At 37.6% G+C, this 27,232-nt stretch overlaps 1 protein-coding gene across 2 annotated transcripts in view; it reads left to right on the forward strand.

Annotated features, from left to right (window-relative positions):
* The window catches only part of ACOX1 (acyl-CoA oxidase 1), a 47,975-nt gene that overhangs the window by 6,802 nt on the left and 13,941 nt on the right, over nt 1–27,232 (forward strand). Inside the window, exons 3-10 of one of the 2 annotated variants that reach the window (XM_036754568.1) lie at nt 13,508–13,668; nt 16,319–16,426; nt 17,293–17,412; nt 17,935–18,050; nt 18,285–18,454; nt 19,172–19,334; nt 25,534–25,724; nt 26,666–26,845. In XM_036754568.1, the coding sequence (XP_036610463.1) occupies nt 13,508–13,668; nt 16,319–16,426; nt 17,293–17,412; nt 17,935–18,050; nt 18,285–18,454; nt 19,172–19,334; nt 25,534–25,724; nt 26,666–26,845 (1,209 nt within the window). The remainder of the gene's footprint in view (nt 1–13,507; nt 13,669–16,318; nt 16,427–17,292; nt 17,413–17,934; nt 18,051–18,284; nt 18,455–19,171; nt 19,335–25,533; nt 25,725–26,665; nt 26,846–27,232) is intronic. The other variant, XM_036754567.1, reaches the window with a different exon arrangement.

Raw genomic sequence — 27,232 nt, forward strand, 5'->3', positions numbered from 1 at the left:
CTTTAAAAATTAACTTTTATTTTTTCTTTAGCATCATGTTTATCTCTAGTAATTTGTCAAGTATCCTTCAGTCTTATTTCTTGAACAAGTTTGCAGAGTAGTTTGTAAGAATAAGTGCTTATAATATTTCAAGGGTGGTGAAACCTCTTCTTTATATAAGGTCAGGTCCTACTATCATTCCTGCAGTTTGCCCCACCATCTAATGCCTTAACAGCTTTGTTTAGTATTCTTTCTAGAGCATTGATGTCTTAGCAATGTAAAGTAATCATTTACCCAGGAGAATGGCTTTTTGTTATGCCAGGGAAACAAGAATTGAGTGGGATGTAGAATGCTAGTAATGAAAACCTTCCTTATTATTTGTTAGACCCCAAAGAGAGTTAGGAGACAATCCTAGTTTATTAAACTCTTGCTATGTGTGGTGCACCGTGCCACAAAAAGAAGACAGTCCTTGCCTTCAAGCAATTTACATTCTAATGAGAGAACAGTATAAACATATGGGTATACACATATGGAATACAGGGTAACCTTGGAGGAGAAGACACTAGGATCCAGAAAGGCCTCATGTAAAAGGTGGTGCTTCAACTGAATCTTGAAGGAAATGAGGGATTCCAGGAGATGGGGGTCTGATGGGAAGGCATCAGTTCAAAGGCACAGAGATGGGAAATGAGGAATAGCAAGTAAGCCTGTCTGGCTGGATTGTGGAGATTGTGAAAGAGAGGAATATGTAAGTAGACTGGAAAGTTAGGAAGGAGCTGGGGTGTGGAGAGTTTTAAATGCCAAGTAGGAGTTTATATTTGATAGGTAATTCTAACACTCTGATTTTTACTGACTATGAGGTGGGGAGGTGTTACACAGCAGATCTGCCCTTTAGGAAAATCACTTCGTCATCTTTCTGGAGGATGAATTGGAAATATGAAAGACTTGAGGCTGTTTCAGTTGTCCTGGTGAGCGAGGGGTGGTGACTGTGTGACAGATGTTGTAGAGATAGAAACAAGATTTGGCAGCTGGTTATGTTGAGGTCTAGGGGTTCTGGGACCCTGAAATTCAAGAGCAAGCAATTCAGGTCCTGCCTCGAATGAATTCAACCCAAGCCTTCTTTCAGCCAAAGACGAGGTTTATTAGAACACCGGTTGGGGTGGGCGAGATTTTAAGAATCTGCCATATTTGTGATACTTGTATTGACAAGCCAGCCAGGCTCTTGGAAGAAATGTGCTTGCCCTAGAAAGAACAATACTTGTTGTGAAGTGTTCCCACAGTCTGGCTAGCAGCTTCTGTGGGGGTGTAAGATCCACCCACAGCCAGCACCCAGAAAGCTGCCAACAGCACAGGTTCTTTTGATCTGCTTAACTAAGGAAAGCAAGGTGAAGGGGTTGATAAGCTTACTTTAATTCAGCGTACAAATATCATTCACTTAGTTCAGAGGAAAAAACCAGCACCCTGAACTTCAGAACAAAATACAAATAAATTACAAACATCAACAGACAGACCGTGTCTGATTCAAATCCCAGTACATAGTTACCAGAGTCCAACAAAGTCTCAGCATCCGGGTTTACAAGCTGGAGGGCTCCTTAGCTACAGCTGCCCGGAGTCATCAACACCATCTCGAGAGCCCTGCACAAATGGCTCTGTCCTCGCTTCTTATAGGGCTTCAGACGTCATCAAACGTCATCTGAATGACCAGAGCTTAGGCTCTGGTGATTGGTTCTTGAGTTGGCCCCTCCCCTTAGGACCCTGGGAGGCTCACATCCACATAGATTAGGTTAACACCTAATAGGGCATGGCTCTAGAGTTAGCACCTTCCCTTAGCCAGCCCCACCTTGGGCCCCACCCCAGTCACCAATCCACACCTACATAGGTTCCACACCTAATAGGGGTTTGGGCCTGGGCTTAGCACCTAGTAAGGCTCAATGAAATACACCGAATTACTCAAAAAAAAAAAACCATACCAACACATGAAGCCAGGAAAGCCCTTATTTTATTTTACATTCACTGTGAATGGATAACTCTCTCAAGAAGCACACTTGCTCAGACAAAACCAAGGCTATTTATGCCCTGTTCCCAATTTGAATTCCCCTCCCTGCTTGTTCCCCATAGGCTGAATATGACTTCCTGAACCGCCTCTTCTTTGTTCTCCTTGATTTGTTCCCCCTCCCTTGTCATTCATCGCATGTACATTAAAATCAGCTGGCTCTGCCCTGAGGATGTGTTGGATAGTATTAAACAGCTCCATAAGCATGTGTACAAATTTCTGACCTTTTACTTGGTCAGAAGCCTGGTTCTGCTAGGTCACAGCTCCAGTTAGAACCAGTCCCTTCTGACTTACATCCTGTTATCACTCCTGCTGTCACAAGACATGGTCTTTTCCTTTTAGGGGTTCAGATCCCATCCCCATCAATTAGATGTGTGTGGTGGGAGGAGTTGAGGATGACACCAAAGTTGTGGACTTGAGTGACCAGGACAATAAGAGAGGAATTCAGAAATGAGATGGTTTAGGGGAGAAGATAATAAGTTCATTTTTGGACATCCAAAACTAGACTCATTTTCTTTCCTCTAGAACTTAGCCCCATTTCTGAATCTCCCCGTTTGTTAAGGAAATTACCATCCTTTCTCACCTAGGTTTGCAACCTTAGCATTATCCTTGACTCCTCACTCTCCCTCGCCCCCACCCTATATACCCAATCAGTTGCCAACAACAATTTTCAAAAATTAAAAATAAAGATTGTTCTTCAGTTTTTATAGATCACTGTCGTGTTGGGGCAATTGTGGATAAATCCATGATGATAGTACGGTTCTAGAAGTTTGGTTGAAATCTCCAGTAGTTTTTGTGGTTTGTATTTGTAAGCCTAATGATTTGTCATCTTGTCATACCATTAAAGTAAGCTTCTGGTATACAAATCTCACCAGATCATGTCTTGTTAGGGTATCTGTTAGGCACTAAATCTTCAGGCCAGTAGTGAACTATGGGACAGATGTTACAGAGATAGAAACAAATAATAAGGATGGTTTTCATTACTAGCATTCTACATGTGGTTTGTATGGAAAATATTACTACTAAATTTGAGAGATGAAGGGCGAAACTTTTATGACCTTCTCGTGGGTGAGAACTATTTGAAGAGGAGGTTGGTTGTGGCTTAGTTTCTACTATTTCCTTCTGTAATCTACAAGGTTAAGTCCAGCTTCCCTAAGAATGGTCTTTTTGTAATTTCTGGCTGCAGTGACCTGATCCTGAATTGCCATCATAAAGCCCCTCTTGTTTCCAGAAACAAATCTACATGACTCAGCCATTTGCTTAGTGTTTCCCGTTCAACATACTGCTTGCTAGTTGTGTTCATGTGGCTGTCACCTATGAACTAAATGCACTTTTTTATTTCATTCTTGGATCTTAACTGTTTCATAGGTGCCTTCCAGAGATAAACCACTTTCAGTTACATTAGACAAATCCAAAAACCTACGATCAACTTTTACTACCAGTGCTTGAGGAAGTACTGTCTACTTGTTCCAAAAGTGTTTCTGGAAGTTTTGGACCTATTTGCCATGTGCTCTAAGAATTTCCATCAGTTCTCTTCCTCCTTTTTGACAAAGAAGCATTCATCTTTCTGTAGCTGCCTTAGGTGATGAATCCTCTATGTCATTAATATTGTGAAGGTTTTTGTTAGTATGTCTTCCAAATAAGTTATGGTCCATTTTACAATTCTAAAAGCATAAACTAAGACAGATATTGGGTAGGTGTTAATTAATTGTGTTAAACATTTTCTTCTCATTCAGCTTTGATTTCAGCATGTCAGTAAGTCTCTTAACATGTTTAGCCACAGCCTTGATATCTATGTTCAGTGGGTCTCGCCGGGAGTAAACCAGGGTATCTATAGTTATTGCCTATATCCATTGCTTCCTTGTGACCTCTAAATTCAATCTTGCATCTTCAGTTTTTATCTTTTCCTTGGAATCCATTCATACTTCTCAAATCCAAGGGACATTTTATATTATTGGAGAAAGTTTATATGAGGTGATGGAACTGTTAAATGTATTTTTGGGGGGCATGCGGTATCATCTGTGTACATCAAATGACTTTGGTTTGACTCCCTTTTAATTTGGAAACCTTTTTTAGTTTAGGAGATGAAAATGGATTTAAGACTTGGCAAAACCATAATGGGTTTAAACTATTTCACTGAAAAGTACCATTGTTTTTATCACTTGTTCTTGACGTTACTGTGTTGTAGGTGGGTTTTAAATAGAGAATAATTTTCCATGTGGATACCAAATACTCTAGCATTTTCACTCTATTTGAGATTGTTTTATATATTTGCAATACATGAGTATAAAACTTGAGTCAGAGGTTTTCTGATAATCAACTAAAGCAGTATAAAGATTATAGTGCTTTCAGGCAGCTTTTTCAAAAACTGCCAAATTAGTAAGTTGTTTTGTACACTCCTGGGACTTTTGGAATGCCCTTTTTACTCTTCACTCCATATGTTTTTTTTTTCTTGTGTTTATTTTATTTTTAGTAATACAACTGTCAGTCGTTGTTAAGTCCCTTCTCTCCTCCACTAGTTCCTGAAGTCTAAGCTTGTGTTTGTTGCTTCCATGACTTTATCCATCTCATCCTCTGCTGTCCTCTTTTCCTTTTGCTTTCAGTCTTTCCCAAAATCAAGGCTTTTTCCAATTAGTCTGCTGTATCTTGGAATGACTTCTGAATCTTTTTAAAAAACAGAATTATATTCACTGTAGTTTGTGCTGTCAGTATTCTAATTCTTTGAAAATAGGTGATCCATATATAGCAATGTTAACTGTAATGTTTGATTGAATCATCTCATAGCATTTGGAGCTAAAAGAGAAGGGAACTCAGAGGTTATCTAATATAACCTCATTTTATATAGAAGAAAACTGAAAGTGAGAGCAGTCAAGTGGCTTGTTATTACCCAGGGTCATAGAGGTGGTTGTTAGCCAGCCAGCAGGCAACACTCGTCATCTATCTTCAAATCCAGTGTTCTTGTCCACCACACCATTTTGCCTACCTTTTGAATCATGCTAGCTAAAAGCACTTAGTACATTTAAAAAACTAGTCATAAGCCGTTCTTTGAGTTTTGTAAAACTAGTGTTGCAAGTGCTTCCATATTCTGGCTTTGTTGAGGTTCAGGGGTTCTGGGACCCTGAAATAGCAACACATGGGTCCTACCTGAATGAATTCAACCCAAGCCTTCTTTCAGCCAAAGAAAACAGAGTTTATTAAAAATCTGCCATATTGGCTGGGCACTTGGAATCTGAGCATCATGGAAACGAGATGGATCTTAACATTCTCGGCAAAGAGAAGTTCAAGGTAACTGATAGGCCTCCAACCTGTCAGTGTGTTACATGTATGTCTACCCCCAGCATGTGAAGACTTCCCCTGGCAGAGTGGGCAGATGAGAATAATTTGTCCCAATGACTGTGAACACTGTGGAGCACTTAGAGCTTGGTCAGATGTCAAAGATGCTAAGGTCATCCACTGCATCCAGGGCGATCGCCAATTACCTTTTGTCTTGCCGCTGGGTTTTGAGGACTCTGGAAGAAAGAGTGAGGCTGATGACTTTGTGCAACTCTGCCTCACTTAAATCCAGTCCACACACTAGTCAAGATATCACCCATAATGTCATTGGTCTTCTTCAAAATGGACAACAGTATTGTTATACATTGCACTTAACTTGGCAAACAACAGACTTCATTACAGTTGTATATAAAAAGGCATTTGATTTCTTAGGGCAAAATGTAACTTTGAAGGCTCTGTTCTAAAAGATATCTCCTTTGCATGTACCGAAAGCCTATGAGATACCTCAGCTTGGGTAGGGCACCGGCCCTGGAGTCAGGAGGACCTGCGTTCAAATTCGGCCTCAGACGCTTGATACATGTACTAGCTGTGTGACCTTGGGCAAGTCACTTAACCCCAGTTGCCCTCCCTCCCTCAAAGAAAACAAAACAAAAGAGCTACCTCAGCTTGGCAAGTTGGTCATTGAAAGGAATCTTCAACTTGGTCCAGTCTGTCTACTTCTCCTGTATTTGCTTTATTTAGTGCTGTTTTCACTTCCTCTATAGGAACATCCAGGTCCGCAATGTTAGAATCCATCTGTGGTGCCTCCACAGTTCATGGTGGAGAAAAGTTTTATACAAACATGCTTGTACATCTTTTCCATGTTTACCTTATCTGTAGTCCTTCCATTTTCATCTGTAAATGCCATTGGGAAGATTTTTAGTAGATTATCTTGCCAAATTTCCTTTCAACTAGTTGTAATACCTTTGTAGTACTTTTTTAATGGTAAAAAAAGTCAAAGAAAACTAATCACCATGTGATTGACAGCACATGTAAATTTTTGCTTTTATAATTCACCTTCCCTTAACAGTGTTGCATGAATTTTCTTTTGTTTATTGATAAGCCATTGTGAATAAGCCAACACACATGAATCAGGGACAGATTTTACTTCAGTTTATTCGCTCAGGGTGCGACACGCTTCATCAGTAGTTGATGGAAATGTGTGTCATTCACAATTTGATTACTAGTATTCATAAATTACATGAGACAGAAAAAAAGATAGCTGCTCGTTGTAGAGCAGTTGGTTATTCCAAGGGAAAAAAGTGTTCTAGCAAAGAAAAATGTACAACATTAGCTACAGGAGATTGAGAAGGATGTGTCCATATTAGTATAGCTAGTAGTATTAAATCAAAAGAAACCAATCAGGCTAGATAAAAGAGAGGAGCCTTTGTTAAGACTGTTGAAGTCCTCTTTTCTTTTTTTGACAGTTAATCTTTGTAACAATTAGGGGAAGAAAGAAGACACTGAAGGGAATCAGATATTTCAGCTGGTCTTGTAGTTCATGTAGGGTCTCACATGCCAAAATGGCAAATATAGAACAAAATGGAGTTAGTTATGTCCTCCAAAAAATCGACTTTCAAGTAAGGAAGAGATCTCAGTCATCTAGAACCAACATTGGCCATTGTATTTGACCTGAAATCTGTTCTGTATTATTATATTGTAAATTTCTTATTGTATATATTCTTTTGGTTCCATTTTCTTTACTCTGTATCAGTTCATATAAATTTTACCATATTTCTCTGAAATTTTCATATTGTTCCTTTTGTTATAATAATATTTCATTATATGAACATACCATGCTTTGTTCAGCTGTTCCCCAAGTAATGAAACATTTAATTCTGTCTTTTTTGATACTATAAATAGTGCTCATCTGTATATTCTGGTACATATGGAAAACCGTTCTATCATTGACGTCCTTGGACTATTAGCCCCATAATAGGATTGCTGGATCAAAGAGAATGAGTATTCCTGATAAAATCCTAAAAAATCATGAGAATGGAAAGGCCTTTCCTTAGTAAAATATCTAAAACAAAGAATTAGCATTATTTATAATGGAGAAACATTGTTAGCTTGCCCTTTAAGCAAAGCTTCCTCTTCTCTCTACTATTACTTGATAGATTATTGGAAACGATAGCTATAGCAATAAGACAGGAAATTAAGAGAGTAAACATTAGCAAAGAGGAGGCAAAAATCATCCCTGTTTGTAGAGGATATGATAAGTGACTTAGAAAACCCTAGAGAATCAGTGAAGAAATTGTGATAATAGCTTCAGCAAAGCAGGAAGATACCAAATAGAGTCACGTAAATCATTAGCATTTCTATATGTTACTGCCAAGCCAAGTGGTAAAGATAGGAAGAGATATTCCATTTATAGTAACTATAAAATTTATAAAATATCTTTGAGTTAACCTTCTCTGACACAATTACAACTTCAGAATATTCTTTACAGACATAAAGAAATTGGAGGAAGATTTCAGTATTCTGACTGGCCTGCACCAATAAAATACAAATAACAATCCTGAAGTCACTCTATAGATAGGGTTACTTTTATAGTAACTGAACATGTCATTTCAGTGGATTAGAACAGTAGTGTCAAGCTCAAATAGGCACAGGGCCACTAATCTGTACATAAGGATCCCTGAAGGTCGCATGTGGACTTAGTTTTAAAATGTAATGTTACCTAAGTTTTGTTGTATTTTTATTTATTTTGTTAAGTATTTTCCAATTGCATTTTAATGTGGTACAAGCCATACTCAGGAGTGCTATGGACTACATGCCCCCTCTGGTTTAGAAAGCTCTCACTACCAATACAGAAAGGAAGCAGCATTCTTACATCTTAGAGAATCTTGGGGATCGCTGACAGTATTCATGACTTGCCCAGGGTCGTGTACTTAGGACATTCCTACTCCAATGCTTGACTTCTGTCTACAGTACCATACTGCCTCTTATTTTGTAAATAGGAAAAAATAATAATTCACATAAGGAAACAAAAAGTACAAAACTTCAAGGAAAATAATGAGGGAAAAAAGTGAAATGTATGTCAGATTTCTAATTCTATTATAAAGCAGTAATTATCACAACTGTTAAGTGCTTCTTTAAAAAAAAGTAGTAGAATGGACTAGATAAGACCAAAAAGCAGATGGACACGGCAGTTTCATGTTTGAACTCCCAAATATAAACTACTTCAAAGGGACTCTTATTTGACAAGAACTGTTGGGAAAAACTTGCAAACCATTTGGTGGAAAACAAGTTTAAACCAACATTTTATGCTATATAAATTACAAGTGTAAGAATAATCCAAAATAAAAAAAAAACATTTTTGTGTGTTTTTTTCTTCTGCAACATGGCTAACGTGGAAATTTGTTTTGCATGATTCAACCTGTATAATTGATATCATATTGCTTGCCTTCTCAAGGGGTCAGGGAAGGGAAAGAAGGAAGGAGAGAATTTGGAACTCAAAATTTTAAAAAATGAATGTTAAAAAAATTTTACATGTAATTGGGAACTATTTAACAAAATAAATAAAAATACATTAAAATAAAACTTAAAAATCACATCATAAATACACAGAAGGAAAGGTCTTAGCTTTCACAACTCACATTACAGGAAGAATTCATAACCAGACAAGGGATAGAAGAGATTTCAGTGGATAAGAAAGACTACTTCATTTATGTAAAATGAAAAGGCTTGTACATGAACAAAAGCAATACAACTGGATTAAAAGCAGTGTTTATGAAATAGAGGGAAATTGTTTTTGCGTCAACACAGTTCTATTAAAGTATGCTATTCAAAAATCTGTAGGTAAAATTGACATATCTATAAACCCATACTCATTCTTCAGTAGATAAACAATAAATTTCTTCCATTTTTTTATGATTTTTTTCTGGCCTTAGATCACATTTTTAAAAATAAATTTTTATTTTAATCTTTTGTTTTAACATGGTCTAAATTTCTCCTTGTATTCTTCCTCTCCCTTCCCAGAGGGTGATCCCATATAATGAAGTTTTGGGTTTGGTTTTTTGTTTTTTAAGGAGAGAAAAAGGGGAAGAAGAGAAAAAAATTGGCCAAAGCAATACATCAAAAAAAAAAAAATCTGATAGTATGTGCAATATTCCCCACCTATGGATTTTCCACCTCTACAAAGAAATGGGGACCGGCATCTTCTCAGTTGTCATTTTTGAGGCCAAGCTTGTTCTTTGTATTACAATAATTGTGTAAATTGTTTTCTTGGTTTTTCTTACTTCACTTTGTATCAGTTCAGAAGAATCTTTCCCATGCTTCTCAGTATTTATCATATTTGTAATTCTTTCAGCACAATAATATTCCATTACATTCATGTTCCACAGTTTGGTTAGCCATTACCAAACAGGTGAGTACCCCCTTAGTTTCTAGTTCTTTGGCACTACAAAAAGCACCACTGTAAATATTTTTTGCATTTATGAGTTCTTTTCTTTGATCTCTTTGGGGTATAAGGCTTAGTATTTCTAGGACATACTCAGTTTAGTGACTTTTTTGAGCATAGCTACCAGCAATACATTAATGTGCCTGTTTCTTATGCTCCCTGTCAACATTTTGTTCATTCTCCTTTTTTGTCATGTTTGTCAGTTTAATGGGTATGAAGTGGAACTTCAGGGTTGTTTTAATTTACGTGTCTCTAATTATTAGTGATTTGGACCATTTTTATGTGGTTGTTGATAGCTTGGGTTTCTCCCATAGAAAACTGCTTGTCCACATACTTTGACCATTTATCTTTTCAATCATGGCTCTTGTTCTTAAACATTTGAATCTGTTCCTTGAACATAAGACCTTTATCAGAAAAACTTGTTAAAAAAGATTTAGGTCCCATTTTTCTTTAGTTCATCCCTTCTCTGCTAGGAAGGGCACATGATTATTTCACCATTGTATTTTTCAAAGTTGATCACAGTTCTGAAGTCTGTCAAAGTTGTTATTCTTTACAGTGTTGAAATTCCAAATGAAAAATTGTTCTGACTATAAAATACCACACCATATAAACAGTATCTTTAATAATTATGGATGGGGGAAAATTTGTAACCAGACATAAGACTGAGAAATATAAAAATGTAGATATTCACAATTAAATAAAACTTAAAAGCTTGAGTGGGGAAAACAAATTTTTGCATTAAATGTTTCAGATGAAAGTCTGCCATCCAAAATTAATGGGTAATCAACATGAAATATATGAGTCATTTCCCAGTGGGCAAGTGGTTAAAGAATATGAACAGTCTTTAAAAGAAGAAATATAAATTGTCAGTAAATTACCAGGAAAAGATTGTTTGAAAACACTAATAATTAGGAATGCAAATTAAAACAACATAGGGCTCATCAAACTCAGTAAACATGCAATGTCGGAGGGGATCTGGGAAGACAACCACACTAAACCCCAACTGGTGGACCTGTGAATTGGTTCTAGCCATTTGAGAAAATGATCTGGAATTATGTAATGAAAATACCAGATCTTTTTCATAGATTCCACTGTTGAGATGCCATTCCAAGAAGGTGATTGATGGCAAGAAAAGACCCACATTTATAGTAGCATTATTTGTGATCATAAGAAGCTGGAAACAAGTTCCCAAAGGTTAGAGAAAGGCTGAACACATTGTACATGACTCTAATGTAATATAGTACTGTAAGGAATGACAAATATTAAGGAATCAGTAAAACATAGCAGTATGTTTGTGAAGTGATGCAAGGTAAAGAAGAAGCCAAAAGAAAAATATATTCAGTGACCTCAAAGCTGTGAATTGAATCACAGTAGAGGTAGGACAGAAATCAGGTCAAAAGCAAAACTTAGTACCATATTGGGAAATGTGTCCTAAAAAAATATATCAAGAAGCTAAAAATAAGGAAAGTGATGGCCCTAGTGCTTCTTAATTAGATTAATGTTGATTTTTTTGTTTTAAATATTTTTTTTAACTTTAAATACAGACTCTCTAGGACTAGACCCAAAGACCATCTGAGCCACCCCATTTCCAGTTACCTACCAACTATATTTTTTGGAAGCTGGGAGAGTATAGAAGGGAGCATTAACTTTTGAGCAATTTTGACATGGTAGCAAGGGGCTAACTATTGTCCTTGAAAGGGATTTGTACTTTATTATCCAGAAGACTCCTGATCTTTTTATCGGTTATTTTCCCAGTATTTTGATGTAATCTTTTGATGCTTCTTGTTGTTGTTGTTTCTTAAACTCAGAAGTCTTTGAATTACATGACAACATAAAATCCAAAAGTTTAATTTTGAAAAAGTATTTAATGGTGATTATAAAAAATGTGAGCAGCCAGGTGATACGGTGGATAGAGCGCCAGGCCTAGAGTCAGGAAGACTCTTCCTAATTTCAAGTCTGATCTCACTTCCTAGCTGTGTGAACCTAGGCAAGTCACTTCACTCTGTTTGCCTCAGTTTTCTCATCTGTAAAATGAGCTGGAGAAGAAGTGGCAAACTACTTCAGTATCTCTGCCAAGAGAACCCCAATTGGGGTCACAAAGAGTTAGGTGCAACTGAGAAATAATTGAACAACAAAATAAAAAACTGTGGGATTAATTCCTTATGAGGTCACATGGCTTGCATATTATACTGATTTCCATCCATGAAGAATTGATTTTTCTCAGTAAAAAAACCTTTTCCAGTCCACAATGAATGAGCCTCCTTTTGTGCTAAAAATCTGTCACTAAGGTTTTTGTAACTAAAGGACATCCTGATGAGGTGTGAGTACCGAAGCTGATGAAATCTCTGTAACGATGAGTTTTCTTGTGTACAAGTGGGATGGGAGAGGAATGATACATGATGGAGTCAAAACCATGTGGGAATGGGAACCAAATTGAAGCCAAAATGGTGGGTGGGAAATGAAGAACTGGTGGTGGGATTCTGAGCCCTCTCTTTAAATGAGGGCTTTAGGAGAGGTTTTTGTTCAGCTCTTGTACTGTTGTTTCCTAATGTATGGTTTTTACATTTAAATGTTTAAAATAGTTAGAAATGGAAGCCTTTTAAAATCAATGCTAAACATTTTTCAGGGTGGCATAATAAAGGTTTCACAAAGATAAATTTATAGCTAGAAATCGCAAAATATTGAAACAATTTTATAAAAAGACTGGTGAACTCAGGCTCAGTGGCCATTTGAATTGAGATTCCTTTGTGTTATGTGTTATACTGGTGGAAATCCTTCCAACTATGAGGACCTGTGACTTACCATGACTGAACATGGAAAAATAACTGTCTTAAAACATCCTCGGATTCCTAGAAATATTTAATGAAAACCTGATCTCAGAAAATTAGTTTGAAATCAGCTCATTCATTATAATCATAAATGAAAATTTACTGTGCATTTTTATCTCTTTAAATGTATTTATCATTTCTTTTATTGGATCTCTCTGGTTTTGATTTTCTGAGTAAATGATTGGGATGAAGAGCACTGTCTGTTTCTACGTTAACTCAGAAGAGGATAATTACATCTTTATGAAAAAATGTGGTGTAGGCTGTTGGAGTTTTTTGGGGGGGGGAGTTTTGGAGATTGTGACATAAACAGAATTATATCAAAGATCTGTACTAGGACTTTTATATTAAAACTTTAAAAAAGATAGTAGGCTAGAAAAGGTGGTTTAAGAATGGCTGGCTCTCTGTAGGAGCGATTCCTTTTTGTTCACTAGTTGTCCCTAAAGGCCAGAACAGCTGCATATCATGGCAGTGCCATTAAAGGTACCATATATGTTACCAAACTCTCTCATTCAGCTCTCTAATCCATATAAAGCAACATGGAATTAATTCCTAATTTAAGACAACCTGTTCTAAAATTTTTATTTCCTTCGATGTAAGGATCTTTCTTTCTTACTACCTGGGCACTCGATCCATGAGATAATTTTTTTTCTGTAAGTCAGTAGCCAGTCATCCCAAGGAAAATAATTTTATAGCTCCTACTTTAAGAAGAATTAGAAAGTATTATGTAGCAAGCTCACAAAAATCAAAACAACCTGAATTTCCAAATTGATACAGAAATTCACAGTGCTCCACATCTATACTGAAATCTGCATGCTTAATTAATTCTTACTTAATACAAAGTCTTTTTTGTCTCCTTCCCTTAATCTGTTTTCCCAAATTGGTGAATCTCTTGCATCTGATGACCCTCAAATGCCCATCCTCGGCATACCTTCACAGCTTTGTGCATCGTGGGCGTCCTGAGCCTCTGGACCTTCACTTGGGCATGTTTCTGCCCACATTACTTCACCAGGCAACCCAGGAGCAACAGGAACACTTCTTCATGCCAGCCTGGAACCTGGAAATTATTGGCACTTACGCCCAGACAGAAATGGGCCATGGTATGGTACATTCAGTCTATCCTCCAGGGTGGTTGGGCTTCTTGTGTAGAAAACCTCTTATACATACAAGGGCTGAAAAAAGAACTTTGAGGACCAAAGCTTTCCTATGTATTGTCTTGGCATAGAATTGAGCCTTATTCAGTGAAAATAACCAGGATTATGTGACCTCACAAATCAGCTAACTGTATGTTTCTGTCATGGTTCAGTTATCATTGCCTTCCTTTTAAGGTAAAGGGTATAAAATCAGTCCTTAGGATTTGTAAGGATTTATAAGCTTATTTATTCGAAGCTTAGCGTTTGGACTTTTCACTGTGATTCATCTTTCTGTCACCAGTTTGGTCATTTTTGTGACTTAGACCTTGATCTTGTCATCATCTCTAGTATAAACACTTAACTAATTGTGTGACAGCACAGTACTGACTTACCTCAGGAGTATACTGTAGAGCAAGCATTCCTGACAAAGAAAAGTTAAAAACCTCTGCCAGAGAGGAAATATCCAGGTTAAATGACTGAAAGTATAAGGTCATATATTATAGAGCTAGAAGGGACCTGAAGTCCTTAAAGGAGCCCGAGGCCCAGAGAGGTTAAGTGACTTGCAGGAGCCCACTGCTGCTAAGTGACAACAGAGGCCAATCTGCACCCAGGGCATCTGTTATTTTCTGGGTTGTGCTGCCTGCAGAACAGATCTGAATCATTTACCTTGAAGGGAGTAAAACACTATTCTGACTGAATGGATGGAGATTGCTAGGCCAAAAGACAGAATGCATGAGACAGTGTTCCTTTACATTCTGCCCTGATCTCCTTATTTATCTCTTTTCTTTGTTAATTGTAAGCACCATTCTTCTTAATACCCCTCTTCTAACTTGATATTAGCAACTGCTGTCATTTACTACAACTTCAATTCTTCTCCAGGTTTTCAGAAAAGTACTTGTTGTTTGTACTGTGTATTTTTTTTCCTTCTACCCAAAGAGAATCTTTTTATTTCTTTTTCATTGAAGAGTACCTTAATTCTAGAGCCTTAGAGATAGCATTATATAGGATTTGCACATTAGAATACTATCCATTTATTTGATCATACCCTGTCATTGCCTCTGTTGGCTTATTTATTACATTTTCATGCTTTTCCTTTGAAGGGCTCTTCCTGATTGGTTGATTTGTCTGTACCTTTTACAGAAAGAAAAGGGAAAAAAGATGATGGAAGTAAAAATGCTTGCTTTTCAGTAAAAAAAAAAATTAGGATCTGTAATTTAAATGTTCTGAACTCCTTGAATAAAGGCAGTCCATACCCATTTGTAGTCAGCTGAGGGGCTTCCAGATGTTTTCCTTGAAATTCTTTTAATATTTACTGCGGCCTGACAACATATAAGCAGTTTTATAATAGTAAAAAGAATTCTCAAAAGTAGAAAAATGATAGTTTTCTAAAGACCACTCATATGACATTAGGAATTTCTAAGTTGTTTGTTCATTTAACTTTTAGACACTATCTACCACCTAGTTTTGCTGTTCCCAAAAAATTATGGGGTCTGCATTAATCTTAAAGTGCATTTGTATTTATTCATAGTTGAAATGCTGCCTTTGTATTTCTCTAGAGAAGTGGCCAGTCTAAAAGACAGATTCATTTATAGACTGGCAGGTGGCTGCCTGGCATTGAAAGCTTATAAAGAAGGTGCATGCTTTACTATTTTGCTTTCAGGAATTCAAGAAGGCACTTGTATAGGATCTCTTCTTTCCCAGCTTGGCCCTTGCAAGCTCCTTTTTTCCTCCCTAATCTCATTATATCCTAAAATAAAATCCTTCATTTACAATCTTGATACACCTGTTTCACTCCGTCACCGTTTATTGTTTATTATGTACCAGGCACTGTGCTGAACTATGAGAACATAAAGAAAGGCAAAAACTTAAAGCATTTGTTTTCAGGTACTTTAATGTTGTCTTTGTTTACTCTAACTGCAGTCTTTTCCTTCATCAGATAATCTTACTCCTTGTAATACCATAAATACCTAGTATACTGAATGGGTATGACAGATATTTTGTTCACTGTAATAGGCATATATCCACCTTAGACAGTACTGTTAATACCCCTTTGAGATGAGTTCATTCAGTGGATATGATGTTGTAATCATGTAGAAAAGAAATACTGTCTTTAGAATAGGCATTGCTTTGTTTGTTACCACAAGTCATCTGATACAGAGGTTCCCTGATATTAAAGCTAATAAGAAACAATATGAAGCCTATAATTGAGACATTCAATAGAAAGCTTATTGCTTATACTCATCCTCTTTTTTTGTTGTTGGCCTTATGATTTAATTTGGCAGAGGAACACCCTGTTGGAAAGTGGAAACTCCCTTGACCATTTGTATTTTTAGTCTTGATTGTCTAAGTTAGTCTTAGTTGGGGCACTTTGAGGTTTAATGATTTGCTTATAGTTAAAAAGCTGGTAAAAGGCAAGACATAAACTTGGATCTTCTGCCTTCAAGGCCAACCAGCTATCCACTATACTACATTGCTGCTCAGCTCATCTATATGAGGGGCTTTTTTAATGAGCAGTCACAGAAATTGAAGAAATGAGCTAAATCTTAACTCAGGAAGTTCCACATTATTCCCATTTTTCCCTTGCTTTTCATAAACTAACTGTAATTTTTTTCTATAGGAACTCACCTTCGAGGCCTAGAAACCACAGCAACTTATGACCCTAAGACACAGGAGTTTATTCTCAACAGCCCTACTGTTACTTCCATTAAGTGGTGGCCTGGTGGACGTAAGTAGCTTTATATACATTTTCACGGTCAAAAATTAAAATTTCTTATAAGATTCTATTTCAGATGTCAAGCTGATATTAAGATGTGTAAGTATGTATATACACAAATGGAAAAGGAATTTAATTAGCCCAAATCTGTTACTAATCATCGTATATCATAATCTTTTTTATTTTATTGTATAAAATAATCTTTTTTCATAGCTGTAATATGAGTCTGTAATGTGTTCCTCCTTTTTCACTTTATTTCACATAAACTTTCCATGAATTGACGTAGTATACAAAATTGTTGTTTTTTCATAGTTTATATTCCATATTTTCCATTCCTTTATTGTTGGATATTTGGGCTATTTTTAGCCTAAATATCATTGAGGTGAACACCTTTGAACAAATGACATTCCCCTTCTCTCTCTCTCTCTCTCTCTCCCTCCCCACCCCATTTGAATTATATCTTTTCAATGTATTTCCTATAGTGAAATCAGTAGTTAAAAGTTCAGTTTTAGGTCTAATTGCATGATGTCAAATGTTAAATAAAATTTTGACAAGAAAAAACATTTCTAGAAACATAGTCCAAAAACTTGAAGAAAGGAAAATTTTGAAAAATTTTAAATAAATTTCTTCTTTTAGAAAAAGAAATTAGTTTGCTTTTAAAATTCAAAATATCCTGGGAAACAGAGTGGAGTTTAGGTGGATCCTGTTTCTAAATGTTGAGTGTTGGTATTCTCATTCAAAAGTGTTTCTGGGAACCTTGTGGTATAGCCTGGAAGCATAGTTTGAACAGAGAGATAATTAGGGTGGCGGGTTGAGAATTTTTTTTGTTTTTAAGAATCTTTTGATCACTTTGCTTATTCTTGGTTTCAACGTTGCAGTTGGGAAAACCTCAAACCATGCCATAGTTCTGGCTCAGCTCTACACTAAGGGAGAGTGCTATGGATTGCATGCCTTCATTGTACCTCTTCGTGAAATAGGAACACACAAACCTCTTCCAGGTAAAATTCTTTTTATTCGGTACCATGGAGGGAGATGAAATTAACCACTTTGGTTGTTCTGCTAAAGGCATTCCTAGCACTAGGTAATCTACTTTTGAAGCCATTTATTTCATTTTACGTTTAAACCCCCAGATGGAGGTTGAAACTGACTGTAGATGGATTTCTTAGATAGTCTTCATGATCTTTAAAAGACTACCTAATTAGATTAATGAAAACTATTAGGTTATCACTGTTTTTCCAGTTAGGAATAACACCTAGAGTCATTGCTACTGAAGGAAGCCTCCTGTGATCAGAATAATGCTATGAAGTTGCCTTGTGTCTGGCTTAAGAATAAACTAATGTGATTTGTGCTTATAATTCTCATGTATTCTTACTTTGATATGTTTTCCCTTGCTCCCCAGTTTCCAAAAACGTTGGCTAGGAAGAGATGATTTCTAAATGCAGATTTACCACAAAATATTTTCTGTTTATGCAAAAGTTAACTTCTCAGTGTTTCATGTCCCCATTTTTCTTTTGTGGTAGGCATCACCGTTGGAGACATTGGGCCCAAGTTTGGCTATGAGGAAATGGATAATGGTTACCTAAAGATGGACAACTGTCGAATTCCTCGGGAAAATATGTTGATGAAGTACGCCCAGGTATTTATGGAGACAAAAGAGGAAAACAGTAGTTAACTTGGAAATTCTGGTTGTGAATAGCCATTAGAATAGGAGATTTTTGTTCTTTTGTTAATAATATAGTTTTACTACTCTGTTAACTTACAATGAAAATCAAATCAGTTTTTAAGGAATGTGTTTTGTTTTGCCCAAACTACAGTTCATATATCTAACAACAAGAAAAAGCAGTCTGAGCCAAATTTTTTTTCCTTTTAGGTCAAACCGGATGGCACATATGTGAAGCCTTTAAGTGACAGATTGACATATGGAACCATGGTGTTTGTCAGATCCTTCCTTGTGGGAGAGGCAGCTCGATCTTTGTCTAAAGCTTGCACTATTGCCATCCGCTACAGTTTAGTAAGACACCAGTCTGAAATCCAACCAGGGTAAGAGTGATTGATATCTGAGAAGTACATTTGCCAAAGATCTGCCTTTATTTGTGCCCATTTAGAATAGCAAACTTCCTGGATGCTACACATATGTAAATCATGTAGCAACGCAAGACTTTAAATTAGGATGTTACTGTTCTTACTACTGTAATTGATACCTCTATTTTCTCCGATTGTAAAATGAGAATTACACCCATCTTCTCACCATGGAAGCAGGGTGAGACTTGCAAGAAAACCTTCTCAGCTCCCTAGATGAAGAAATACTGAGCAAAATTTGAAAATTTGCTTTACCACCAGTAGTTAGAAGTTTTGGATGAAGGGAGTAACTTTTAAGCTAGGTGTTCTTTTCTTTCATGAGCGATATACAGTGGTTCATGCTGCCATCATGACCCTTTCCTGTCTAAAAAATAAAGAGGTGATTGGAAGAAGAATGGATTTTTAATGTCAATGACTTTGGTCAGTTCTTGAAATTAAGTATCTACATAGTTCTTCTTTCTAAAATTGTGATCCAAATATTCTTCATTTAGTCACTTAGCTATAAACCTCATTGCTAAGCTGTCTTTCATAAATGTTAATTGTCACTTTTTTGGAATCTGCTCTAGCATATACTATCCTGGCTTGGACAGAAAAGAAACTTAATGGAAAAATCAGAACTGAACATCTGAAGAATTGTCAGCACCTGTGAACATTTTCCTTATTCTCTTTTTGCTCTAGTGATCCTGAACCCCAGATCTTGGATTTTCAGACGCAGCAGTATAAACTTTTCCCCCTCTTGGCCACTGCCTATGCCTTTAAATTTGTGGGAGCCTTCATGAAGGAAACCTATCATCGAATTAATGTGGACATCAGCCAAGGGAACCTGAGTGAACTACCTGAGGTATTTATTTGTTCTGGGTGACCAAACTGATAGATCAGGAAAGTACCTTGGATGTGGCATCCATAAATTTCAGTAAGGCCTTTGACAAAATCTCTTACACTATCTTTATAGACAAAAGAGAGAGTTACAGGTTGGATGATAATACAGTTTACAGTGTGTAGAAGTTTACAGCACGAAGACCTCAGTTGTTTTATAAAATGTTAAAGAAAAAAATGCTATGACAGTGTCTGAACAAACCAAAAGGGGGAGTGTCTTCTTGTTTAATCCAATTAAGAGAGGCATCTCTTTTGTACATCTTTGACTAAATTGGAAGGAGAATCCTTTAAAGGGAATAGTTAAAGAGGCAGTATTGGTTTTAGGAAGTTATTTCTCCAAAGGTAGGCTGACATTACCATTGCACTGTTTAAGCACATCAAAAACCTTAAAACCTAAATTATGTACTTTTTTAGTTTGCTGTGAAATTTTGTCTTTTGTTTCATAACTATAAAGTGCAAGGGGATGCCCCTTTGGGCCTCTCTCCGAGTCAAATGTTTATATATTAATAAATTGTCCCTGACTTTGACTGTAACACAAGGGTGTAGAGTTTCTTCTCCCCTGGGTGGATTTGGAACAGATTCACCAGACCTAAAGAGTGGCAGTCAGTCTCAGCTTAGGACTCTAGCTTAGTACCCCAACATTCTGTCCTTACCTTGTGCTGCTCAGCATTTTCATCAGTTACTTAGATTTGGATGGCATGCTTATCAAATTTATAGGAGACATAAAGCTAGGAGGGATAATTAATATATTGGTAATGATCAAGATCCAAACAAGATCTCCGAGCACCAAAATGATGGACAGTACCTAATTAGATGAAATTTATTAAGGATTAAAAATAGTCTTATACTTGGGTTAAAGTACAGGATGGTGGGGATGAACGGTTAAGTGGAAAAACTCTTAGGAGTTTTATTGAATTGTAAGTTCAATGTAAGTTAGCCATGAAATGGCAACCAAAAAATCTCTTAAAATCTTAGTTTATATTAATAGAAAGAGGGTGTCCAGAACAGAAGGAGGTAATAGTTCTACTGTATTCTATCCCGGTCAGACCATATAGAGAATTTTGTTCAGTTCTGGAAGCCACATTTTAGGAAAGACATTGACAAACTGGGACATGTCCAGAAAGAGGGTGACTAGAATAGTGAGTGGACTGAAAACCATGGCCTAGGTACAAAATTCTCCGGGGGAACTTGAGGAAGGAACTTGGGAAGGAGGACCATAGGTTTTTTCAGTTTTTCAAAGGAATCTCATGTGAAAGAGAGATTCGGAATACTTGGCTCTGAAAGGCAGAACTTATATCAATGGATGGAAACTGTAGAGAAGCATATTTCAATATAAGGAGGAACTTTTAATTCAGTTTTATTTTACTGTCAGTTCCAGATTCTCTTCCTCCCCCAACTCTTTCCTCACCCACTGAGAAATGTAAAACCCATTACAAATATGAAGTCATGCAAAACAAATCTGAAAACAGGAAAAAGAAAAAATATACTTTGAGTCCATTATTTCTCTATTTAGAAATAGCATGTTTTTTATCGGGAGTCCTTTGGAACTGTGGTAGGTTACTGTGTTGACCTTACTAAGTCTTTCACAGTTCATTATCTTTACAGTGAAGGAAGAACTTTTGATCATTAAAACTTCAGGAATAGAGTGGGCTACTTCAGGAAGTAACTAAATGACCTATCACTGTAGGCTGTTAAGTAGATGAACATTTTGTCAGAGATGATACAGAAGGGATTCCTGTTCAAATATTGGTTGGGCTAGATAACCTGAAGCATCTTCCAACTCCAAAATTCTATGAATACTCTAAGTAATCTGATTCTAAGGACTATACAGATGTTCCAGGTACTTTTTGAAAAGATAGGAACTGTTTTTTCTGATTAAAACTGAATATCAGAGATGAAAATACGTATAGTATGGGTTTGCATATTAAGTACTTACTCAGTACCTGGCAGAAACAGACCTTACTCTCAAGGACAATATGTACATAAATAGATAGATGCAGAACACGTGGGAGGGGATCTGGAGAGGAAGGCTCTATCAGCTGGGCGGCCGAGGGCATGGGGGTGTTGGCAGCAGGAAAGAATACTTGCACAAGGTGATGTTTGAGTTTAGTCTTGAAGGAAGCCAGAGATTCCACAAGTTGGAGGTGATGAGGAAGGGCCTTTCTGGCATGAGAGACAGCCAGCCAGTGAAAGTGCACAAGTTGGGAGAGAGTGTCATGTGGAAAGAACAGCAAGAAGGCCTGGAGTGCTAGAGAGTCTGGAGTAAGTAAAGTGTAAGAAGACTAAAAAGGTAGGGAGGGACTTTGACTAAATCTTGTCAACCCAGTCCTTCAACCAATCCTTCAAGTATTTATTGAGCTCCTACTATGTGCCAAACAGTATGCTGAGGATATGAGTCCAAAGAATGAACTAAACCTTCCTCAATGAACTTATATTCTGATGGACAAGATGACAAATACTGTATGTGTGAAAATATATTCAGTGTAAATATAAAAAGGGATTCTGAGAAAGGAGATATGGGGTTGGTATATTCTAGCCACTATAGTTTTTATTGGGTGAGAAAAAAATTTTTTTGAGAAGATTTCAAAGGAGAAGGCAATAAGGAATTAGTGGAATTTATTGAATCGAGGAGGAGGGTAACATGGTCAGATCATGCTTCGTAGAACACTTTGGCAGCTGTGTAAGGAATATACTAGAGTTGCCAGTTGTTTTTCAGTCGTGTCCAACTCGTCATGACCGCATTTAGGGTTTTCTCAGCAAAGATTCTGGAATGGTTTGCTGTTTTCTTCTCCAGTTCATTTTACAGATGAGGATACTAAGGCAAAGGAGGTTAAAGTGACTTGTCCAGGGTCACACAGCTAGTAAATGTCTGAGGCCTGACTTGAACTTACAAAGATAAGTCTTCCTGACTCAAGGCCCATCTGCCCTAGTTGCCCTTCTAGAGTAGGGAGAGACCAATTAAAAAGCTAAAGCAGAAGTTAAGGCAAGTCTTATCTAGGATGATGGCTTTGTAAGAGAAAAGAAGGGTACATTCACAAGAAATGTTGTACAGTTACAGCCACATTGTGTGATGATGAACTTTGATAGGCTTGGCTCTTCTCAGCAATGCAAGGCTGTAAGACAACTCAAAAGGCTTGTGATGGAAAATGCTATCCAAAACCCAGGGAGGAATTAAATGTGACTAGCAGTTTCAAATGTAGCAAAACAGTCAAAAAGGATATGGATTGGGGAAAGGCTCTTTGATTTGGCAATTAAAAGAACACTCAAAGTGCCTCCCCGTAGATCCCTAGCCTAGGCTAGTCACTGCATCAGCAATGACAAGCTACCAGCTGGCTCTCAAACAGTTGCACTGATTTCAGAACCTGCATCCCTGTAGGTATTGGGGGGGGGGGGTGTGGCATTACTTTCGATAATTAAGGTAAACGGAAAGACAAAGGTCCGATCATGTTCAATTTGTTAGGCTAACAGCTACCAATAAATTGGACTAGTGGCTTCTCTCAATGACCAAAGACTACAAAGTAGGGCTTATTAACTTTCATATAGTTTTGGAAAGTACAAGAGAACAAAAAACAGGGAGCATCACAGATGGAAACAGTGTGATTGGTGATAGGCTGACATCATTGTGGGGGCAGGAACATTATGATTGGATTTCCTGAAGAATGTGGACTGGTACCCACCTGGGGCTAAGGACCACTTCCCTCTGTCATTAAGAAATGCTGATTGATTTATTCAATCCATCTGCATCCTGCAATCTTTGCTAGTGGATAAGAGTTAGCAGACTCCCTGGCATCTAGAAAGTTTGTTAGGGAGATAACAACTTTCCTTCCAGGAAAGTTCAAGGACAAGGTGGCTCTTAGAGCTAACTTCAGAACTTGAAGATAACACCAGATGTCTTTGGTATTTACCCAAGAACTAATTTGGTATGGAAGATGACTCTTTTCCTTTCAATAAATAATAACAATTTAATAAACGATAAATCACAGAGGAGAAAGCTGAATTCCTGAACTTAGCTAAAAGACAAAAGGGACAAAATTAATTACAATATGAAATCAATACAATATAGAATCAATTACAAAGTAAAATTAATTTGAGTTTCTCAGTGGAGACAGTCCTGCCGGTTTGGTCATGGCAGTTCATTCGATGCTCACTTTTCACCTGTCACTCTTGTCTCAGTTTGGTATTGGCTGATCTTCTCTAGAGAAAGGTCTCTAAGCAAGAGAACAGGGTATCACAGAGAACTGGGAAGGAGAGAGAAAAGGATGGATTGTGTTGGGTGGTGAGGGAGAGATGGATGATAGTATTTTTAGAGCTGAAAGAAACCTCAGATTTGCAGGCAGATTACTTGGGGTCAAATCTGGTATATGACCTTGGGAAAAGTACTGAACCTTTCTTGTCCTCACTTTCTGCGTCTGTAAAATGGGGGTACTGAACCAGGATCAGAAGATTAAGGAGAGGAAGGGCCTTTGGAGCTCATTCTGCCAGCCTCATTTTATACGTAAGGCAAGTGAAGCCAGGATCATTTGAGTGATTTGCTGAATCACCAGGCCAGCTCTTATGACTCAGTCCAATATGGTGAACATTTTTTAAGAATTAAATGCATTAGTTCCTTTAAAAAAAGAGAAAGAGAAAGAGAGAGATCCTTGGTAGCTTTTAGAGTGATCCATTTACTGAATGAAGTTGGAAGCACAGGGTATAGATGACTTTTTCAAGGAATTTAACTGAGAAAGAGAAGAGAAATATAGGATGATAGTTATAGGTGACAGTGGAAGCAAATGAGGGTTTTTTTAAGGATGAGGGGACCTTAGATATGTCTATAGGCAGCAGGGATAGGGAGAGACTAAAGACTAGAGGGCAAATGATAGTGGGGCCATGTGCTGGAGCAAACAGGAAGAGATGCCTTCACGAGTGCCTACAGAGGGGTTGGCCTTGGCAAGTAGTAGTGTTACTTTATCACCAGAGGTGCCATAAAGGAGGACTTAGTAGGGGGTAATGTCAGAGAAGTGTGAGAAGGGGAAGAGGGAACTTAGTGAAGTATGTTGCAAGGTTATCAGTTGCCCCCTCTATTGTCTGCAAGAACAGATGATAAAGTTTGAAATAGCCATTCTTTAGAGTGAGATTAGGGAGGAATAGAAGAATTAACTTGCTGCAGTAAAAGCCAGTTGAGATTAGATAACCTATTTAGTGGACCCAAGAAGCAGGGTTCCATGACTTCTAAAACATGAAAAGGAATGAAGGAGTCTGATGGTAAGAAGGATGGAATTTAGGAAAACATAATTAACAAGAGGACAAGGAGATAAGGGATTTGAGAGTAGATGATAATTGTAAAATTGAACAAGTTCACCAACAGATTGAGAGGGGAATAGAGGATAGCCAGAAAAATGATGGCATAGAAAAGAACTGAGAGGTAATGAGATTGGAGGTCACTGTGAGGACAAAATCAGGAGCTGGTCCGGCAAGACAAAGGAAAAAATAGAATGATAAAAATTATAATCAGATGTGATTGACATCAGATGTCATTGACATGTGGAAGTAGACATGTGAGGGATGGCAAGGTCAAGTGTATGACTGGGTGTAGCTAAGGGTGGATGGAGGGGAATCTCCTTTTCCTGGTCGTTGGAATTAAGTAGATTGAGGAAACTGGTAAGTTCCACTCCTAGTTGGGTCATCATAAAGCCTCTTAGGATCAGGGACTTCTAGTTCCATCCTAACCTTGACTATCTTCAATTACAAGATTGAATAGTTGTTTCATTCAAATGAAACCAAGGATCTTAGAACAGGATGCTGCTGTAGTGGTATTCTTAACATTTCAGAAAACAAAAAGAGGCCTAGGTGCTATATTTTCTTTATTTGGAAAGTGTTTTAAAGCTAGTATTGTGGATGTTTTGTACGCAATTGCTCATTCTTCAACAAAGGGAGTGCAAATGGGTGACTCTGTCTACTATCAAATACTGAGGGATCTATCATAAAGAGTTTTATCATATTAGGAAAGATAATGAGAACTTTGAGTTTAAGTCCATTGGATGACCATACTTAAATATTGGAATATCATCCAGACGTTTGGAACATTTTTATTGCTGTTAGCATGGATATTTGGTTTTACTTACTGGTGACATTTCTCCTCACTGCCATATATATTCTTATGGATATCTGTTTTTCCTCTCTAGCTTCATGCACTGACAGCTGGGCTTAAGGCTTTCACCTCTTGGACAGCTAATTCTGGCATTGAAGCCTGCCGGATGGCTTGTGGTGGGCATGGATACTCCCACTGCAGTGGCCTCCCAAACATTTATGTCACTTTCACCCCCGCCTGTACCTTTGAAGGAGAAAACACTGTGATGATGCTCCAAACAGCTCGGTAAGGGCTTAATCATTGCTGACATCTCTTGATAAACCTATTTGTCCCTCAAAGACAACTTTTACAACTTCCCATCCTGAGTCCTAGACTGGGTTAGCATTTTTCCCTGTTGTGCTTTAGTACCTCAGACAATCTATCTTTCATTGGTTAGTGGGCTTCCTCCAGTGAACACAGAGCGGAACCCTTTATTTAGGAGAGGGTCTTCAGGAGTTGCTGTGGCAAAGAGATTCATCATCTTGTCACCTTGTTAAGCCTCTCTGAACTTAGACTGGTCCTGAAATACTAATGAGTGAAAATAATGGTGTATTGCCACTATATGGTAACAAAGCTCTTTTCAGGAAATCTTTCCAGACTAAATGACAAACATATTTAAACTACCATAAAGAATTCAGGTCTCTTTTGTGCCATGTATGGAATCAATCAGAATATGGGAAATTTTCTACAAATTAGTAATTTTCAAGCCTAAATCCTGAATTTTCATAGGAGGCTATTTATAGACAAGTTTATAACCACTGGTTTATAGCCATTGGTTTTGTTTCTTGTAAGTATGAGTGCACTACTGTATCCCAGAGCCTTCCCTCTATGTGGGATGGGCCAGGGCTTGTGCTTCTCTGTAGCAGTGCCCTTGAGAACCCCGCATCATTTCCATGCCACGGGAAGCCTTTGGAATATGACATTAGGGAGGAGTTCCCCTATTATACTGTGATTAAATTGTGTGCACTTATGACCCCTGTCAGCCTTCTTGGCACAAAGTGGCTCTAGATTCTTGGACCATGGCAAGTCATTTCATCTACTCTTCATCTCTCCTTCATCAGTAAATTGAAGGGTTTGAGCTAGATAAGCTCTATGTGCCTTTCTAGTCCAGAGTTAGGGTTTTTTTCCCTCCTTTGTCTCTTTGAAAGCAATATAACTCAGTGCTCACATAACTTGATGTCTTTTAGGTTTTTGATGAAAAGCTATGATCAAGTGCATTCAGGAAAGTTGGTGGGTGGCACAATGTCCTACTTGAATGACCTGGTTAGTCAGCGCATCCAGCCACAGCAGGTGGCAGCTTGGCCAGCAGTGGTGGATATCAACAGCCCAGACAGCCTAGTAGAAGCCTATAAACGTCGAGCAGCCCGGTGAGTTTAAATGCTACAATATGCTGTTGTGTCTTATTTAGATAAGCTCCAAATGGATAGGTGACTTAAATGTAGAAGGTCAGTCATCCAGCATTTATTAGGCATCTTTGGTGGGACAGGTACTTTACTAGGCACTGGTGAAACAGGTGTTAGAAAAGGGGTTCAGTCACTCCCTTAAGAAACAAAACTTAAACTGACGTGAGTGAAGGAAGCGTTTATTTTTTTTAATATTTTATTATTTCTTTAATACTTTTAGTTTTCATCATTGATTTCCACAAGATTTTGAGTTACTAATTTTTCTCCCCATTTTTACCCTCCCCCCAACTCCAAGAAGGCATATATTCTGATTGCCCCGTTCCCCAGTCAGCCCTCCCCTCTGTCACCCCA

This window comes from Trichosurus vulpecula, chromosome 4, assembly GCF_011100635.1.
Source record: "Trichosurus vulpecula isolate mTriVul1 chromosome 4, mTriVul1.pri, whole genome shotgun sequence".
Classification (NCBI taxonomy): domain Eukaryota; kingdom Metazoa; phylum Chordata; class Mammalia; order Diprotodontia; family Phalangeridae; genus Trichosurus; species Trichosurus vulpecula.